This window comes from Pristiophorus japonicus, chromosome 5, assembly GCF_044704955.1.
Source record: "Pristiophorus japonicus isolate sPriJap1 chromosome 5, sPriJap1.hap1, whole genome shotgun sequence".
NCBI classification, from domain to species: domain Eukaryota; kingdom Metazoa; phylum Chordata; class Chondrichthyes; family Pristiophoridae; genus Pristiophorus; species Pristiophorus japonicus.
The window spans coordinates 164,492,455-164,507,732 of NC_091981.1; the positions used below are offsets into that span (position 1 = coordinate 164,492,455).

General features: G+C 43.4%; 1 protein-coding gene across 6 annotated transcripts in view; it reads right to left on the minus strand.

Annotated features, from left to right (window-relative positions):
• ppp1r9a (protein phosphatase 1, regulatory subunit 9A) overlaps nucleotides 1–15,278 on the minus strand; it is a 424,704-nt gene that overhangs the window by 257,651 nt on the left and 151,775 nt on the right. For all 6 annotated transcript variants that reach the window (XM_070881066.1, XM_070881067.1, XM_070881068.1 and 3 more), the window contains exon 4: nucleotides 5,574–5,678. In XM_070881066.1, the coding sequence (XP_070737167.1) occupies nucleotides 5,574–5,678 (105 nt within the window). The remainder of the gene's footprint in view (nucleotides 1–5,573; nucleotides 5,679–15,278) is intronic.

The following is a 15,278-nucleotide window of genomic DNA, read 5'->3' on the forward strand; positions in this document are numbered from 1 at the left end:
ATGTTAGCTCCATTGCATGAGCTCCTCAAGAAGGATGTCCAGTGGAGTGGACGAAAGCACAACAGGAAGCTGACAACACTTGTAAGAGAAGTCGCTCTAGCAATGCTCTACTTGTGCACTATGCCATAGAGCATGAGCGTAAGTTAGCATGTGATGCTTCCAGCTATGGTGTGGTAGCTGTCATGACGACGTCATGGATAATGAAACCAATCGCGTTCACATCGCTAACCCTCACAAAGAACAAAAGAAACTACATGCAAATTGATAAGGAAGCACTTGCCATAGTGTTTGGAATCAAGAAATTCCAACAGTTCCTGATCGGCAGAAAGTTTACCATGATAACCAATCACAAACTGCTCCTAGCAATATTGGTGCCCAAATCTGTCAGCCCTGCAATGGCTGCATCAAGAATGCAATGGGCAACATTGGACAGTGTTGTTGTCACAATATGACTACACTTTTGAGTATCGCACTTCAAAGCAGAACATGGCTGCCACACGAAGACTCGTGTTGGAAGTGAAGGTGTGATTTTCTCGCTAGATGCAGTTGACAAAGACTTTCCTGTAAATGCAACTGATATTGCAGATGGGACTCAAAAGGACTCAGCATGAAGCAACATTTGGCAAATTTCTTGAAGTACAGAACTACTCCGCACACTACAACTGGAAATATCCCAGGAGAACTCTTGAAGAAGAGGAGATTGAGAACACAATCGAATCTTGTTCAACCAAATTTGGCCTCAAGTGTTGAACAGAAACAGTTGAGTCAGAAATGTTATGATACTAATCAGAAAGAACGTAGTTTCAAGCAAATCGAATGGGTTTGTGTTCTCAGTCCCCCTGGCAAGCTGAGTTCACACAAGTCGGATGTAGGAACTATAGTAGAAGTTGGTGGAACAAAGAGATATTTAGTTGAAATTGGTGACAAAATCCGAAGTGTTCACATAGATCAAATTATCTTTGCTGGAGATGAACCAAGACTTGATCATGAACCACTTGATCAAGAACACATACATGAGTTTAATTTTGTTCAGACTTCAGTAACTGAAGTACCAGGTTCAAACAAATCTAAGATAGGAACAGGATCATCTTTGAGTTTAGAACCAAAACAAAACAGCCCGAAAATTGGTTCAACACCAAAACCTTCTGTAAGGAGATCAGGAAGGCTCCTTAAATATGTTATTAAACTGGATTTGTACTTCATTTAAAAGAAAAAAAAGCAGAGGTTTTTGTTATGTGGTATGTGTAATGCTGGGAAAGGTGGGACCATAGTTTATTGTATTTGAGAGGGGAATACATTTTTTTTTTAAGGGGGAAAGCAGGGTAATGTATTATCACATGGCTTGTTATATGGTTTAGTATGAGCATGCTCAGTTCGCACTGGCTGAATAAAGCAACCACATGGACTAGCAACTCATCGTGTCTCTGTCCTTCATTTGTTCTACCCACATATATTAGATTGGTCACAATCTGACTCATCTAAATATGTAAAATGAGCAAAGGCAATGGCAGTGCTGGCGACCTGCCCAAAGTGGCAGCCGCCGCGGTCCGCGCAGGAAGCGAGGTGACAACCATTTTTTCTTCCAAACCGGCCTTAATGCCTGGTGCAAACAAGTCCAATTTCCTGGCCAAGATGTCAACACAAGGATGTGTCTGATGGAGCATTTCAAGTGCAACCTCGCTTGTCTAAGACATGCCCCTCTGATCCTTATCATCTTTTTGCTGGTTTGCAGAAATTTGATTTACAGAATTGGCACTTTTACAACTACACTGATGCAGCAAGCAGTTGGATTTTCACCTCCAATTCTGGGTGCAGACCCTGACGCTGTATAACAACAATAACTTGGATTTATGTCGCACCTTTAACGTAGTAAAACGTCCTAAGATGCTCCACAGGAGTATTATAAGACAAAAAATTTGACATAGGAGAAATTATGAAAAGCTTGGTCAAAAAGGTAGGTTTTAAGGAGCGTCTTAAAGGAGTAAAGAGAGGCAGGAGGTTTAAGCAGGAAATTCAAGAGCTTAGGGCCTGGCAACAGAAAGCACGGCCACCAATGGTTGAGCGATTATAAATCAGGGATGTTCAAGAAGGCAGAATTAGAGGAACGCAGAAATCTCGGGGGATTGTGGGGCTGGAGAAATTACAGAGATATGGAGGGGCAAGGACATGGAGGGATTTGCAAACAAGGATGAGAATTTTGAAATTGAGGCTTAAATGGGAGCCAATGTAGGTCAGCATGTACAGGGTGAACGGGACTTGGTGCGAGTTAAGATTTTTGGATGACCTCAAGTTTACGTAGGGTAGAACAGGTAGACCAGCCAGGAGTGCATTGGAATAGTCAAATCTAGAGGTAACAAAGGCATGGATGAGAGTTTCAGTAGCAGATGACCTAAGGCAAGGGCAGAGATGGACAGTGTTGCGGAGGTGGAAATAGGCAGTCTTAGTTATGCCATGGGTATGTGGTCGGAAGCTAATTTCAGGGTCAAATATGACACCAAAGTTGCGAACAGTATGGTTCAGCCTCAGAGCGATGTTAGGGACAGGGTTGGAGTCATTGGCTAGAGAACGGAGTTTGCGGTGGAGACCGAAAATAATGGCTTTGGTCCTCCCAATATTTAATTGAAAAACATTTTTGCTCATCCAGAATTGGATGTCGGACAAGTAGTCTGACAATTTAGAGACTATGGAGGAGTAGATAGAAATGGTGGTAAGGTAGAGCTGGGTGTCATCAAGGTACATGTGGAAACCGATGCTGTGTTTTCAGATGATGTCGCCAAGGGGCAGCATGTAGATGGGAAATAGGAGGAACTTTGGGGGACACCAGAGGTAACGTTGCGGGAGTGGCAAGGGAAGCGATTGCAGGTGGTTCTCTGGCTATTAATAGATAGATAAGAATGGAACCAGGCAAGTGCAGTCCCACCCAGCTGGACAACGGTGGAGAGCCATTGGAGAAGGATGGAGTGGTCAACCGTATCAAATGCTGCAGACAAGTCAAGGAGGAGGAGGAGGGATAATTTACCTTTGTCACAGTCACAAAGGATGTCATTTGTGACTTTGATGAGAGCTGTGGCAGGGGTAGAAACCTGATTGGAGGGATTCAAACATGGAGTTATGGGAAAGATGGGCATGGATTTGGGAGGCGACTTTCACGTTCAAGGACTTTGGAGAGGAAAGGGAGGTTGGAGATGGGGCGATACCTTACAAGGATGGAGGGGTCAAGGGTTGTTTTTTTAAGGAGGAGGTGATGATGGCAGATTTGAGGGAGAGGGGGCCTGAGGAGAGAGGATCGTTACCGATGTCAGCTAACATAGGAGCCAGAAAAGGAAGTTGGGGGATCAGCAGTTTGGTGGGAATAGGGTTGAGGGAGCAGGAAGTAGGTCTCATGGACAAGATGAGTGCGGAGAGGTCATGAGGGGAGATCGGAGAGAAACTGGAGAAAGATGTGAGTTCAGGGCTAGGGCAGGGGGGCAGTCTTAGAGGAAGTTTGATGCATGAATCTTAATAAAATAACATAGCCAAATGGGGTATTTACAGTGCAAAAGCACCAATCTGGTATGCCTCCATTGATCCTCCTCCTCTTCTAGCACCTGCAAATAGAAGTGCTTACAGGAATACCTAGGATGCTAATAAACTCTCTGACACCTATAACTGTACAAACAGTGACTGGCAAAAGATGCAGTGCAGCTTTAGAGTAGAATTTTGAAAGGCCCAACATTTTTCAATTTTCAAAAGGACTAAAATGGCACAGAAACAATTAGTTATAGCAAGAACAGGAATGTACCCTTAACATGACAAAAATCAATTGAAAAAAACATTCTTAGTTTATAAGGTGATGCTGCTCACACCTCCTGATTACATTACGAGTAGGATGCATTATTTACACAAAATTGCAGCTTGCAATGAGTCTGACGCATTCTTTGAGCAGACTCCACGCTCTTCCAGATGACATTTTGACATGCTATGCAAATTGGGCATGTAGTAAGTCCTCCGTGCCCAATAATATGGGACCCAGTGCCCACATGCTCTTGAATTAATGTACGGTTTTTGCCTCCATGGGTCTAACTGCAAACACCATGCCAAACATTGATCACTGCTTCAATTTCTTCTTGCCATCTCTCTTATATTAACTTTTCAACAGCTTTAGCTCATGCCTCTTGTTCTCCTTCCTTGGTTTACCTTAAAACTAGCATTCTGGATTTATCTCTAGGCCATTATAGACTTCTGTAAAGATGCCCCTATATGCCTACTTTCCAAACTGAAGGCCCACAATTTTTCAAATCACTTCTTATATTCTGTCCTCTGGCAATAGAAATCAACCTCCATGCTCTTTGCCATACCATCAGCATGGCATGAACATTTTCCATATGTCCAAAACTAAAGCGTACTTAAGGTATAGTCTGATCAGCACATTATACAGTTCAAAATTAGTTTTCCAACTTATAGTTTCGCAATATAGTTCAGCATTCTATTCACTTTGTTTATTGCACTGTACAGTAGTTTGGCATGTTAAATGTCACTCCAGATTTCCATCTTCTTTACCTTCAGTTAGTTCTGCATCATTCACAGTGTACTTCTGACACCCATTCTTTCTTCCAACACACAGTGCATCACACTTACCCTTATTCAAAATTGTATGTGTCATTATTTGGACAATTTATCTCCTTCTGTGGCTACCTCCTCAGACTTTACTACCTACTGTTGTTAAACATTATCTGCAAAATTAACCTATTTGTGCTATGTTTCTGAATCCAAGGAGTTAATGTTTATCCTTAGGGCATTCTTTGGAATTGTCATCCTGGTAGGGTAGTAAAGATGAAAACCTTAGATTCATATAACTACAGAATGTAGCAGCACAGAAATAGGCCATCAAGTCTCTACCAAATACATTCATGATATGATTAGATGACACAATGGGGGTGAGGGACTGGCAAACTGTTCAATTTCACCACCCTCCCCCCACCCCCCAGTCTGATGGATGAGTCAGGATGGGCCAAATAGCAGTACTCAGAAAATGAGCACAGAAATATTAGTGACTTCAATTAGTGACAGTTGTTGATGAACCAAAAGGCAAATTACTGAGATAAATTTCAGTTTTTATTTCAGCTTACAGTACAAATGACACTAATTTCTGCAAGCTCTTAATACAGGTATATAAAATAGTTTGATTTGTTATTTCAGTGACGTTAACCTATTTTAAATCATTTTTAGGCTGTAGTGATAGTATATTCAATTTCTCAGAGCCTTCCCTGGTATATCTGCATTTTCCAAAGTCAGAATTGCCTGCATTTGGAATTCATCTCGTTATCTAATAGCTCACTGAATTTCATCCATTTCATCCCGTAGCCATTATCAGTATGATTTTCACATTATCAGGCTACAAACTATCTTCACTAAAGACATTTTCATAATTAATATAGTATACTGAATGCTCTCTAAAGTATTATAAATTATATTGACTGAAAACTTCCAGGTCCAAACATATTACAACTTGTAGATGCTCCCCAGCAAGATACCACAAATAATAAAATCTACACTCTAAAGGTCTGAAGTGGCTAAATGAAACATTTCCTTACCTAACACTGCCTTTGGTTGTTCTCAGAACAGTGGCAGCAAAGCTTTGGGTAACACCCACCAGGCTGATTCCATCCACTTCCACAATCTGATCATTCACCTGGATCCTTTATGAAAGATCAAAAACAAAATTGCAATCATTACAAATTATTGTGAACACTGAACAAGAGAGTGAAAAACAATCTTATTAACTTTCATAGCAGTGTTTTTATCAGTAATAGGTTAATCCATGGCTGAAACTCCTGGAGTGACTGATGCAATGTCATCTCTAATTAGCCACTTGACTTCCCTGTTGATATTTCCAGAACTGCTGTCACTTTCGACACAAGGACTTTTGTAATATATTGCAGTACAATATAGTAACAGAAGATAATACAATGTGCTAATATCCATATAGCAAAGTGAACTGAACATAACATTACACAAGAAACTGGTTATATTGGAAAGACTGGTTAAGTCTTATATTTTCAGTTTTGCCTCTATCTTGTAGTCAGTCTCATTAAATAATTACAGTTGTACTGTTGTACATTAGGTCAACTGCTACATTTGTTTTGTCAAATGTACCTTTATAAGCTATTAGTAATACTGTACTCGGCATAAATTTTTGTAACATATCAAATAATTCTAAATATTATGCCTAGAACAATACATTTACCTAGACAATTCAGCCAAACTTTAAAAAAGGACAATCTGCCTTATGTCGGCATAGTAGTAAGAGTGTGTCATTTCTGTAAATTAAATACAAATATCTGCCAGATGGATAAACTGGCATGTAAAATAAATAATAAAACTTGCTAAATAATAATAAGACAGACAACACTGCACCGTCCATTCCTCTATCAACAAGATAGTGTCAGAGATGATTATTTATTGCCTCAATAATCGAATATTAAAAGAAAATATTTAACAGGTAAATGAACTAAAGTTACAACTAGCTTGTGAAGGTTGAGTCACATTGAATATTGCTTCATCTGCTATGGCTCTACAGATACTACATTCTGCTATAGCTGTACAAGTACAGAACAAGTGGTTTGATGATTCCTGTCATTCTACTGACTTTTGCTTGGGAGCAAAGATGGGTCATCATTGGGGAGGCTGAAAAGTAATCCTAATTGGGGGGTGGAAACTGGCAAGCTTGAGGCAGCAGCGGGAATATTGCGAAAGGACTCAATTATCACAGATTTCTAGTGGGTAGCACTGTGGACAATAGTACCACAAGCTCCATCTATCTTGGAAACTATGGTGGGAGGACTCAATCAGAGGCAAGTATAATAAATAGGTGTGTTTAAGAGCCACAAATAGGAATGACAGAAACAGCATGAAGAAAACAGTGCGGCAAGGTAATGCTACAGTCCCTGCTTCTCCTCTCCAGATTCTGCTCCAGAAATATAGTGGGTGAGAGACCAAGAACAAATGCTGGGAAAGATGGTGTGAGGTGCAGGGTTAAATAGTCAGACACAAACCAACAGTTGAAAAGCTGCAATGCTGCCAACAAAATGAAGCCTGAACGGGCAACCACAGGTAGGTACCGTTCCATCAGCCCATCAAGATTGCCTATGGCAAAGTGATTTTATAAATGTTCTTCACTTATCAGCCAACCTCCATCCCAGAATCTCCATGGGGAATGATATGCTTAACCTTTTTCTTCAGGGTTCACCCAGCAGGTTATGCAAGGGAAACAGTATCCATCATTTTAATTTTGCCACCAGCCAACTTTACCCACAGGTTCCTGGCCATTATCTGGAAACATACATAACATTTCTATCTGACTTTGCCCACTGGTTGCCCCACCAGAAACAATGCATAAAATATTGATTTGGCCATTAGTCGGCCTCACTCTGTTTCCCAGCTGTTAGCTGGGGATAATGGTAAGAATTTTCTTCAGCCATCTGTCGGCCTTGGCCCAGTGCTGGATTTTCAAAGTACACTTCTGCTCTTCTTTTTGCTCCTGCTCCTAGTGTTCGTCTTTTTCAGTCCACAAATTCTAAAATCTCCCCATTCCCAAGACTCCCCCTCCCTCCCCAATGCTTATAAATATATTGTTCTTAACTTTAGTTTCACCCTTTTCTCAGAATTCTCTTCAACATTGCTGTCCTCACTCCCTCCTTTCCACTCAAACTTCATCCCACCAACATCTTCTGCACTTACCATTCACTGCCATCAAATTCAGTGAAACTCATATCTTTCGGCCACCTTGTCTCTCTTCCCATTTCCTCCCCCTCCCCTCCTCTTTATACACCTTCCCTCCCTCCTCAAACTTTCCCTTCTGATCCTCCTCACATCAATTTTCCGCTCCCCTTCCCCCATTACATCTTTCCCTTCTCCACCTCTCTCCCCACCACTCTCACCCCCATCCTCAACCACTCCTCTGCCCACCCTCTCTGTCCTCCTCTCTTCTCATCATTCAAGTCACCCACTTATTTCCCTCATTTTCTCCCCCCCCTCTCCCTACCCTCACCTTCTCTTCTCTGCGCTCCCCTCTCTTCTCTCCCCCATCTTCACCTCTCCTCTGTCCCTCCCCCATTCTTGCCTTGTCTCCACCCATAATTTCTATACCCTGCTCTCTCTCCTCTTTGCCTCGATCTCTCCTTCCCATTCCTCCACTCACCACCTGCCTCTACCTTTCCCTCTCCAGGACCTCCTGCCTTGTCCTCACCCCACTACTCTCCTCTGCCCCTCAGACCTCCCTCTTTTTCCCTCCCACTCTTCACTCCTTCTTTTCCACCCCCCTCTGTCCTCCACTCCCCCTCCTGTTCAATGCCCATCTCCTCCCTTCCCCATATTCTCCTATCATACCCCTCCCTCTCCTCCACCTCCTTTCCCCTCGCCTGTTCTCATTCTCTTCCCTTTCTTTCTCTGCCCTCCTCTCTCCCTCCTATCCTTCCTTCCCACCCTTTTCTTCCTCTCTCCTACTCTCATAGTAACAGAAATAGTCTATTCAGCCCCAATCAATCAGAACATTGCTGATCTGTACTTTATCTCCATTTACCTGCTTTTGATCCATATCCCCCGACATCCTCGATCTCAGATTTGAAAATTTTAATTGACCTTGCATCCACAGCTTTTTGGAGGGAAGAGAGTCCAGATTCCCACTACCCTCTGTGAAAAAGCAGTTCCTGATTTCACTTCTAAATGACATAGCTATAATTTTAAAGATTGTGTTCCCTTGTTCTGAATTCTCCCACCAGAAATATAGTTTATCTGTACCTACTCTATTGAATCCCTATATCATGTTAAACACCTCAACTAGATCACCTCTCAACCTTCTAAACGCAAGAGAATACAAGCCAAGTTTTTGCAACCTATCTTCATAATTTAACCCTTTAAGCCATGTGCACCAGCTTTCAGTAATTTGTGTACATGGACACCCAAATCCCTTTGCTCCATCTCTCGCCATTTAGAAAATATTTTGATATGTCATTCTTGGATCCAAAGTGTATGCTCTCACATTTCTCCACAATGAACTCAATCTTACACAGTTTTACACAATCACTTAGGCCCCTATTTTCACCACGATTGTGCACTGTTTTTTGGCGTGAAATCCTCCATTTCCAACTTTCACCAACGTTTGTACGCCGGCGCCAGCCATGTAACCTAGTTTAAAAATGTTTGGCACAGACACAAGTGAAAAAAGGCTCGGGCGCCGTTTTTGTGCAGTTAGGCGATTTTGGCCGTCCACGATTTTTTTCAGCGTGGCCCACACTGCCAAAAAGCCCCCCCAAAAAAACCTTCTGTAAATTTAAGGAAAGCAGTGCGGCGCACAAAAGGACATTGGGGTCAGGCAAAAGACGACAAAATAAAGTACAAATGCAAGGTTTTTTTGACAGGTTACTCTGAAAATAACTCGGAGAGTAATTTCCGAGTTTTTGGAGTGAAACAATGTAAAAAACAAATGTATAATTTTTCCGGAAAGAACAGAAATAACTTTACTGGTTTCTTTTTCACCCAAATCACAACTGTCCACCTCAACACAATCGTTGCTGACCGGGCTCCAAGCACGGGTCGAAGGAGTGCCAGCCGGGCAGGATCGCAAGCATGGCCGGACACATGCACCAGAACCCGGGCTACTTTTGAAGCCGAGCATCGAGTTGTGGTACTTGTGTCCAGTCGAGCTTGTGATCCTGCCCGGCCAGCACTCCTTCGACCTGTGCCTCGAGCTCGGTCAGCATCCGAAACGGGACGTTTTGTGCACAGGCACAGCAGCAAACTAGAAGTCACCATGTGTCACAGGTGACCCAAGAAAATCACTGTAGTCAGCATTCGAAATGGGATGTTTTATGCACAGGCACTGCAGCAAACTAGAAATGACCATTTGTCACGAGTGACCCAATAAAATCACTGTACAAAGAAAGGAACAAACAAACACATGCACAGATCAGGGTGTGGTCCGATCTAGGGCATCACCCAGCCTTGTGGAGCAAAACGGAGAGGAACGGTGTTAGTGATTTAAGTATTTATCTGCATAATAACAATAATATTGGGTGCAATTTTTAGCATGCTTGATGTGATAAGGGCATTGGTCATACTGGCATGCAGAGGCGACAAATAATTCGATGCCGATATCGGGGAGACAGATTAATGGGGAGGAAGCCTTACCCTCAGTGAGTCTATAGGGAGAGGCACTCATACCTGCAACTAAGTGAGGCAGACTGCGTTCGCAGGCTGCGATTCAGAAAGGAGGTCAGGGCAGACATACGGCCAAGAAGTGGAAGGAAGACTGCCCTACCTGTAGAAGTAAAGGTAACAGTGGCTCTTGCCTTCTATGCTACAGGATCATTTCAAGCTTCAATTGGGGACGTATGCACGATCTCGCAGCACCCATTGCTGCATTCGCCAGGTGACTGCTGCACTGTTTGCCAAAAGGGACCAGTTCATCACTTTCCCCATGACCACGCAGGCAATGAAAGACAGGGCTGTGGGGTTCTCCAGAATTGCTGGCTTCCCCCGGGTACAGGGTGCCATTGACTGTACCCACATCGCCTTGAGAGCACCCTTGCAAGATTCCGAAGTTTAGGGTTAGGGTTAGGGTTAGGGTTCCACTCCCTAAATGTGCAGCTTGTGTGACAATCTGCAGCTGATCATGGCAGTGGATGCCAAATATCCTGGTAGCATCAATGATGCTTTCATCCTATGTGGGAGCATTATATCTGCGATGTTTCAGGAGCTGCCAGCCGCTAGTTGCTCGGGGACAAAAGTTACGGGCTCGCCACCTGGCTTATGAGCCTCCCTACGCAAACTCTGCACTGAGGCAGAGCGTCAGTACAATATGTCCCACATAACGACATGGAGCATCATAGAGAGGACAATTGGCATTTTAAAGCAGCGTTTCTGATGCCTGAACCACTCTGGAGGCTACCTGCAATACTCTCCCCCCACCATGTCGCTCAGTTCACTGTCGTGTGTTGCATGTTGCACAACTTGGCCATCATGAGAGGACAGGTACTGGACACTGAAGATCCTCCTGAGGGGAGGAGGGATGAGGATTCGGAGGAGGCTGATGCGGAGGAGGAGGAGGAGGACCAGCAGCAGGAGGAGGAACCACCTCAAGCCGCAGGACGACGGCGGAAGAGGGTGGGGCGACCAAGGGGACCTCTAGCCATTGCTAGAGACTTGCGTCAGTGGCTAATCCGTAAATGTTTTTCTGCCTGAAGGCTAAACGGTGGCACGTTTGATTATAGTGTTGCACCATGTTGACTGTTTACACCGGTTTGCACTTTTAATAATGTGTTGGTTTATGTTGGTCTAATATATACAGTTGGTTAAATTCACAAAATAATGCGCTGATTCTGGTTTATTAAACATTTGTACTTAACTTTAATAAAACATTATTTTTCAATGAAGAAATATCAAACTTTAACATTTTCAATTAACATGTATCAAACTTTAAACTTCTCGCAAACTTTAACATTTTCAATTAACAAAACTTTATTGTATCAAACTTTTCTATTAACAAAATAAGTATCAGCAAGATACAAATATCTTTCCTTCCCCCTTATTCAACAACCACTAGCACCTAGTGCCCCTCTTGCCCACCCTCGTGCATCTACCCTTAGCCCTTTCTGTTGGCGCAGCAGACTTCCTCGGCCCCCCGGTGAGTCCAAGGTTATATTTTTTTGTTTTTCGTTGATGGGGTTGGACAGGGGCAGACCTAGTAGACACCTTTTTGGAAGGCCCGGATTCGTCTGTTTTCTTTTTCAAGCTGTGGACCATCCTGTGGCACAGTCCCTGAGGTTGGTCTGGGGATAATTTGAGTGGCAGCAGTTGATGTCGCCAATTGGTGTTGTTGAATGACAACCTGGGTGTGTTCCCTAGTGCAGCAACTACCTGCAAATTTCCGTCACATATGTCAGACAATTTCACCATCAGCTGTCCCGACAGTGCATTAAGTGCATCCACCATTCCCTCCCTAATCTGCCCCACCAGTGGTGATCCTATTCCTAGAAGTGTTGCTACTTCTCCTGACAGTCCCACAATTTCTACCCTCACCTCACCCATGATGTCCAGGAGCGACCTGGTTAGCTGTATACTCTCCCCACTATCCCGATGAGCTGTACCATGTCTACCTGCGCTTGTGGTTCAGCTATCCTTTCCACCCACCTTCGCCGTCTCCCACCTGTGTCTTGCTCCTCGACCCTATTGGGCATCTCTCTCTCTCAGATATGCTTTTCTGGACCACACTGGGACACACATCCTGATCCATGGGCTCCACCAACTGCAGGTCCAATATGACCATCTGATCAGTGGGGGGATCTTCATGCTGGCCATTATCCAGATCGTCTTGCCCACAATCAGGAAACAATTCTGGACACACTTCTGGATGTCCTTCGGGTGCTACTTCTGCTGGTACTTCTGCTTGTCCTTCTGGATCACCTTCTGCCTCTTCCTGACGCACAGCTGCTGCAAAACATATCGAAAACATCCATTAAAGCCTAGCAAGCCCAAACAGTATTTTGCCAACCCACAGTGCAAATTGCAGGGCTTACCCTGTCTCTTTGACCTGGGCTCAGCATCCACATTGGTGGTGGATCTTCTCCGGTGAGCTTTAATCAGATCAGAGATTCTCTGTTCCAGCTGGCTCAATTGCAGCTTACTTGCTGGACCTCCACTAGTACAATTCCTGTGGTTCCTTACCTTTGCATTCTTCAACTGCAAAGGTGAAAATAGAACTTTTTAAAGAGGATCCTTTTGTGTGGTGGCCACACACGCGCACACTCATACACACACTTATACATGTAATTGCAGTGCATACTTACTTTAACTAATCGTCCTAGGTCCTGCCACTTCCTTTTCAGTTGCGTGCTGATTCTCCGGGTGATGGCTACTGCATTGTACTCTACAGCAACATCATCCCAACGTTGAGTCATTGTAGCAGGTTTTACTTTTTTTCGCTTTGCCCCCCCCACCCCCCAAGTTGCCAGCAGATCCCATTTCCTCTGAATGATATCGACCAGGAATACCACTTCGTGTGAGAGAAATCAAACGGCCCTTCATTCTCCTTGTCCTTCGAATTCCTCTTCCACTTTCCTCTCAGCCATATTTTGCAGGTTTTAATGCTCATAATTGCAGAAAGATCCAGCCAGCACGATCCGATCACAAAAGGAAAAATGATCTGATCACAAAGGGCTCTTTAAATATGTCTGATCTAGACCATAAGAACATCAGAACATGAGAAATAGGAGGAGTAGGCCATTTGGCCCCTCGAGCCTGCTCCACCATTTAATAAGATCATGGATGATCTGATCACAGTCTCAGCTCCACTTCCCTGCCGGCTCCCCATAACTCTTTACTCCCTTAGCGCTCAAAAATCTGTTTATCTCCACCTTAAATATATTCAATGACCCAACCTCCACAGCTCTCTGGGGCAGAGAATTCCATAGATTTACAACCCTCAGAGAAGAAATTTCTCCTCATCTCAGTTTTAAATGGGCGGCCCCTTATTCTAAGACTATATCCCTTAGTTTTAGTTCCCCCTTTGAGTTGAAATATCCTCTCTGTATCCACCTTGTCGAGCCCCCTCATTATCTTCTAAGTTTCAATAAGATCACCTCTCATTCTGCTGAACTCCAATGTGTATAGGCCCAACCTACTCAACCTATCTTCATAAGTCAAGCTCCTTATTTCTGGAATCAACCTAGTGAACCTTCTCTGAACAGCCTCCAATTCAAGTATATCCTTCCTTAAATACAGAGACCAATACTGTACATAGTACTCTGGTTGTAGCATGACTTCTCTGCTTTCATACTTTATCCCCTTTGCAATAAAGGTCAACATTCCATTTGCCTTCCTGATTACTTGCTGTACCTGCACACTAACTTTTTGTGTTTCATGCACAAGGATCCCCAGCTGGCTCCGTACTGCAGCACTTTGCAATTTTTCTTCATTTAAATTATAATTTGCTTTTCTAATATTTCTGCCAAAGTGGATAACCTCACATTTTTCTACATTATACTTCATCTGCCAAATTTTTGCCCGCTCACTTAGCTTGTCTATATCCCTTTGCAGATTTTTTATGTCCTCCTCACAATTTGCTTTTCCACCCATCTTTGTAACATCAGCAAATTTGGCTACATTACACACGGTCTCTTCATCCAAATCATTTATAGATTGTAAACAGTTGAGGACCCAGCACCGATCCCTGCGGCACCCCACTAGTCACTGTTTTCCAAATGATCCATTTATCCTGACTCTCTGTTTTGTTAGTTAGCCAATCCTCTATCCATGCTAATATATTACCCCTAACCCCGTGAGCTTTTATCTTGTGCAGTAACCTTTTTATTTGGCACCTTATCGAATGCCTTCTGGAAATCCAAATACACCACATCCACTGGTTTCCTCTTATCCACCCTGCTCATTACATCCTCAAAGAACTCCAGCAAACTTGTCAAACATGATTTCCCTTTCATAAAACCATGTTGACTCTGCTTGATTGAATCATGCTTTTCCAAATGTCCCGCTACTGCTTCCTTAATAATGGACTCCAGCATTCAGCATTTTCCCAATGACAGATGTTAGGCTAACTGGTCTATAGTTTTCAGCTTTTTGTCTGCCTCTTTTTTTAAATAGGGGCGTTACCAGGAAGTTTCTTTTTTTGTGCATGCCCAGAGAGGTTTGAGTGCAGACTTGAAGCTTCACCCTCCTCCGACAACTTCGGAGAGCGTGGCGCCAGATTCAAATATATGTTTGGCGAAAGTCCCGATTTTTTTTCTGTTGCGAACGGACACAAAAAAATCGTACGTTAACATGTGCGGGTGCCAAAATTGCAGCAAGTGGCAAATAGGGACCAAAATCTGTCTATGATCCTTTCCCAAATTACAGCTCCCACCTACACAACTTACTGTGCTTCTTTTACTGTTCCTCACTAAAATGCACAAGAGTAATGCTCTCGGAAGACCCTAGGTTGGTACGGCCTCCTGTTGAGAGCCCTCCTGGCCCTCCTCCCCCTCTCTCTGTGCACATCTCATTTTCATCGCTGCCTCCTTTCCCTCTCCCCAAGAACCTCTAGTGTGAGGTGGACTGCCAGTAAGTCACCTTGACTGTGAGTAAGTGTTGTGAGCAAAGCCTTTAAATAATAATGAAGGTCTTCCCCACTATCAACAACACTCCGTTACCTTAGAACCTTGCAATAACTCAATAAAGTTGCTGTAGTTGCAGAAAGTTGCACAGAGCCAGTCAAACTGAACAAACATGTCAGGTGCAAGCGATTGCTG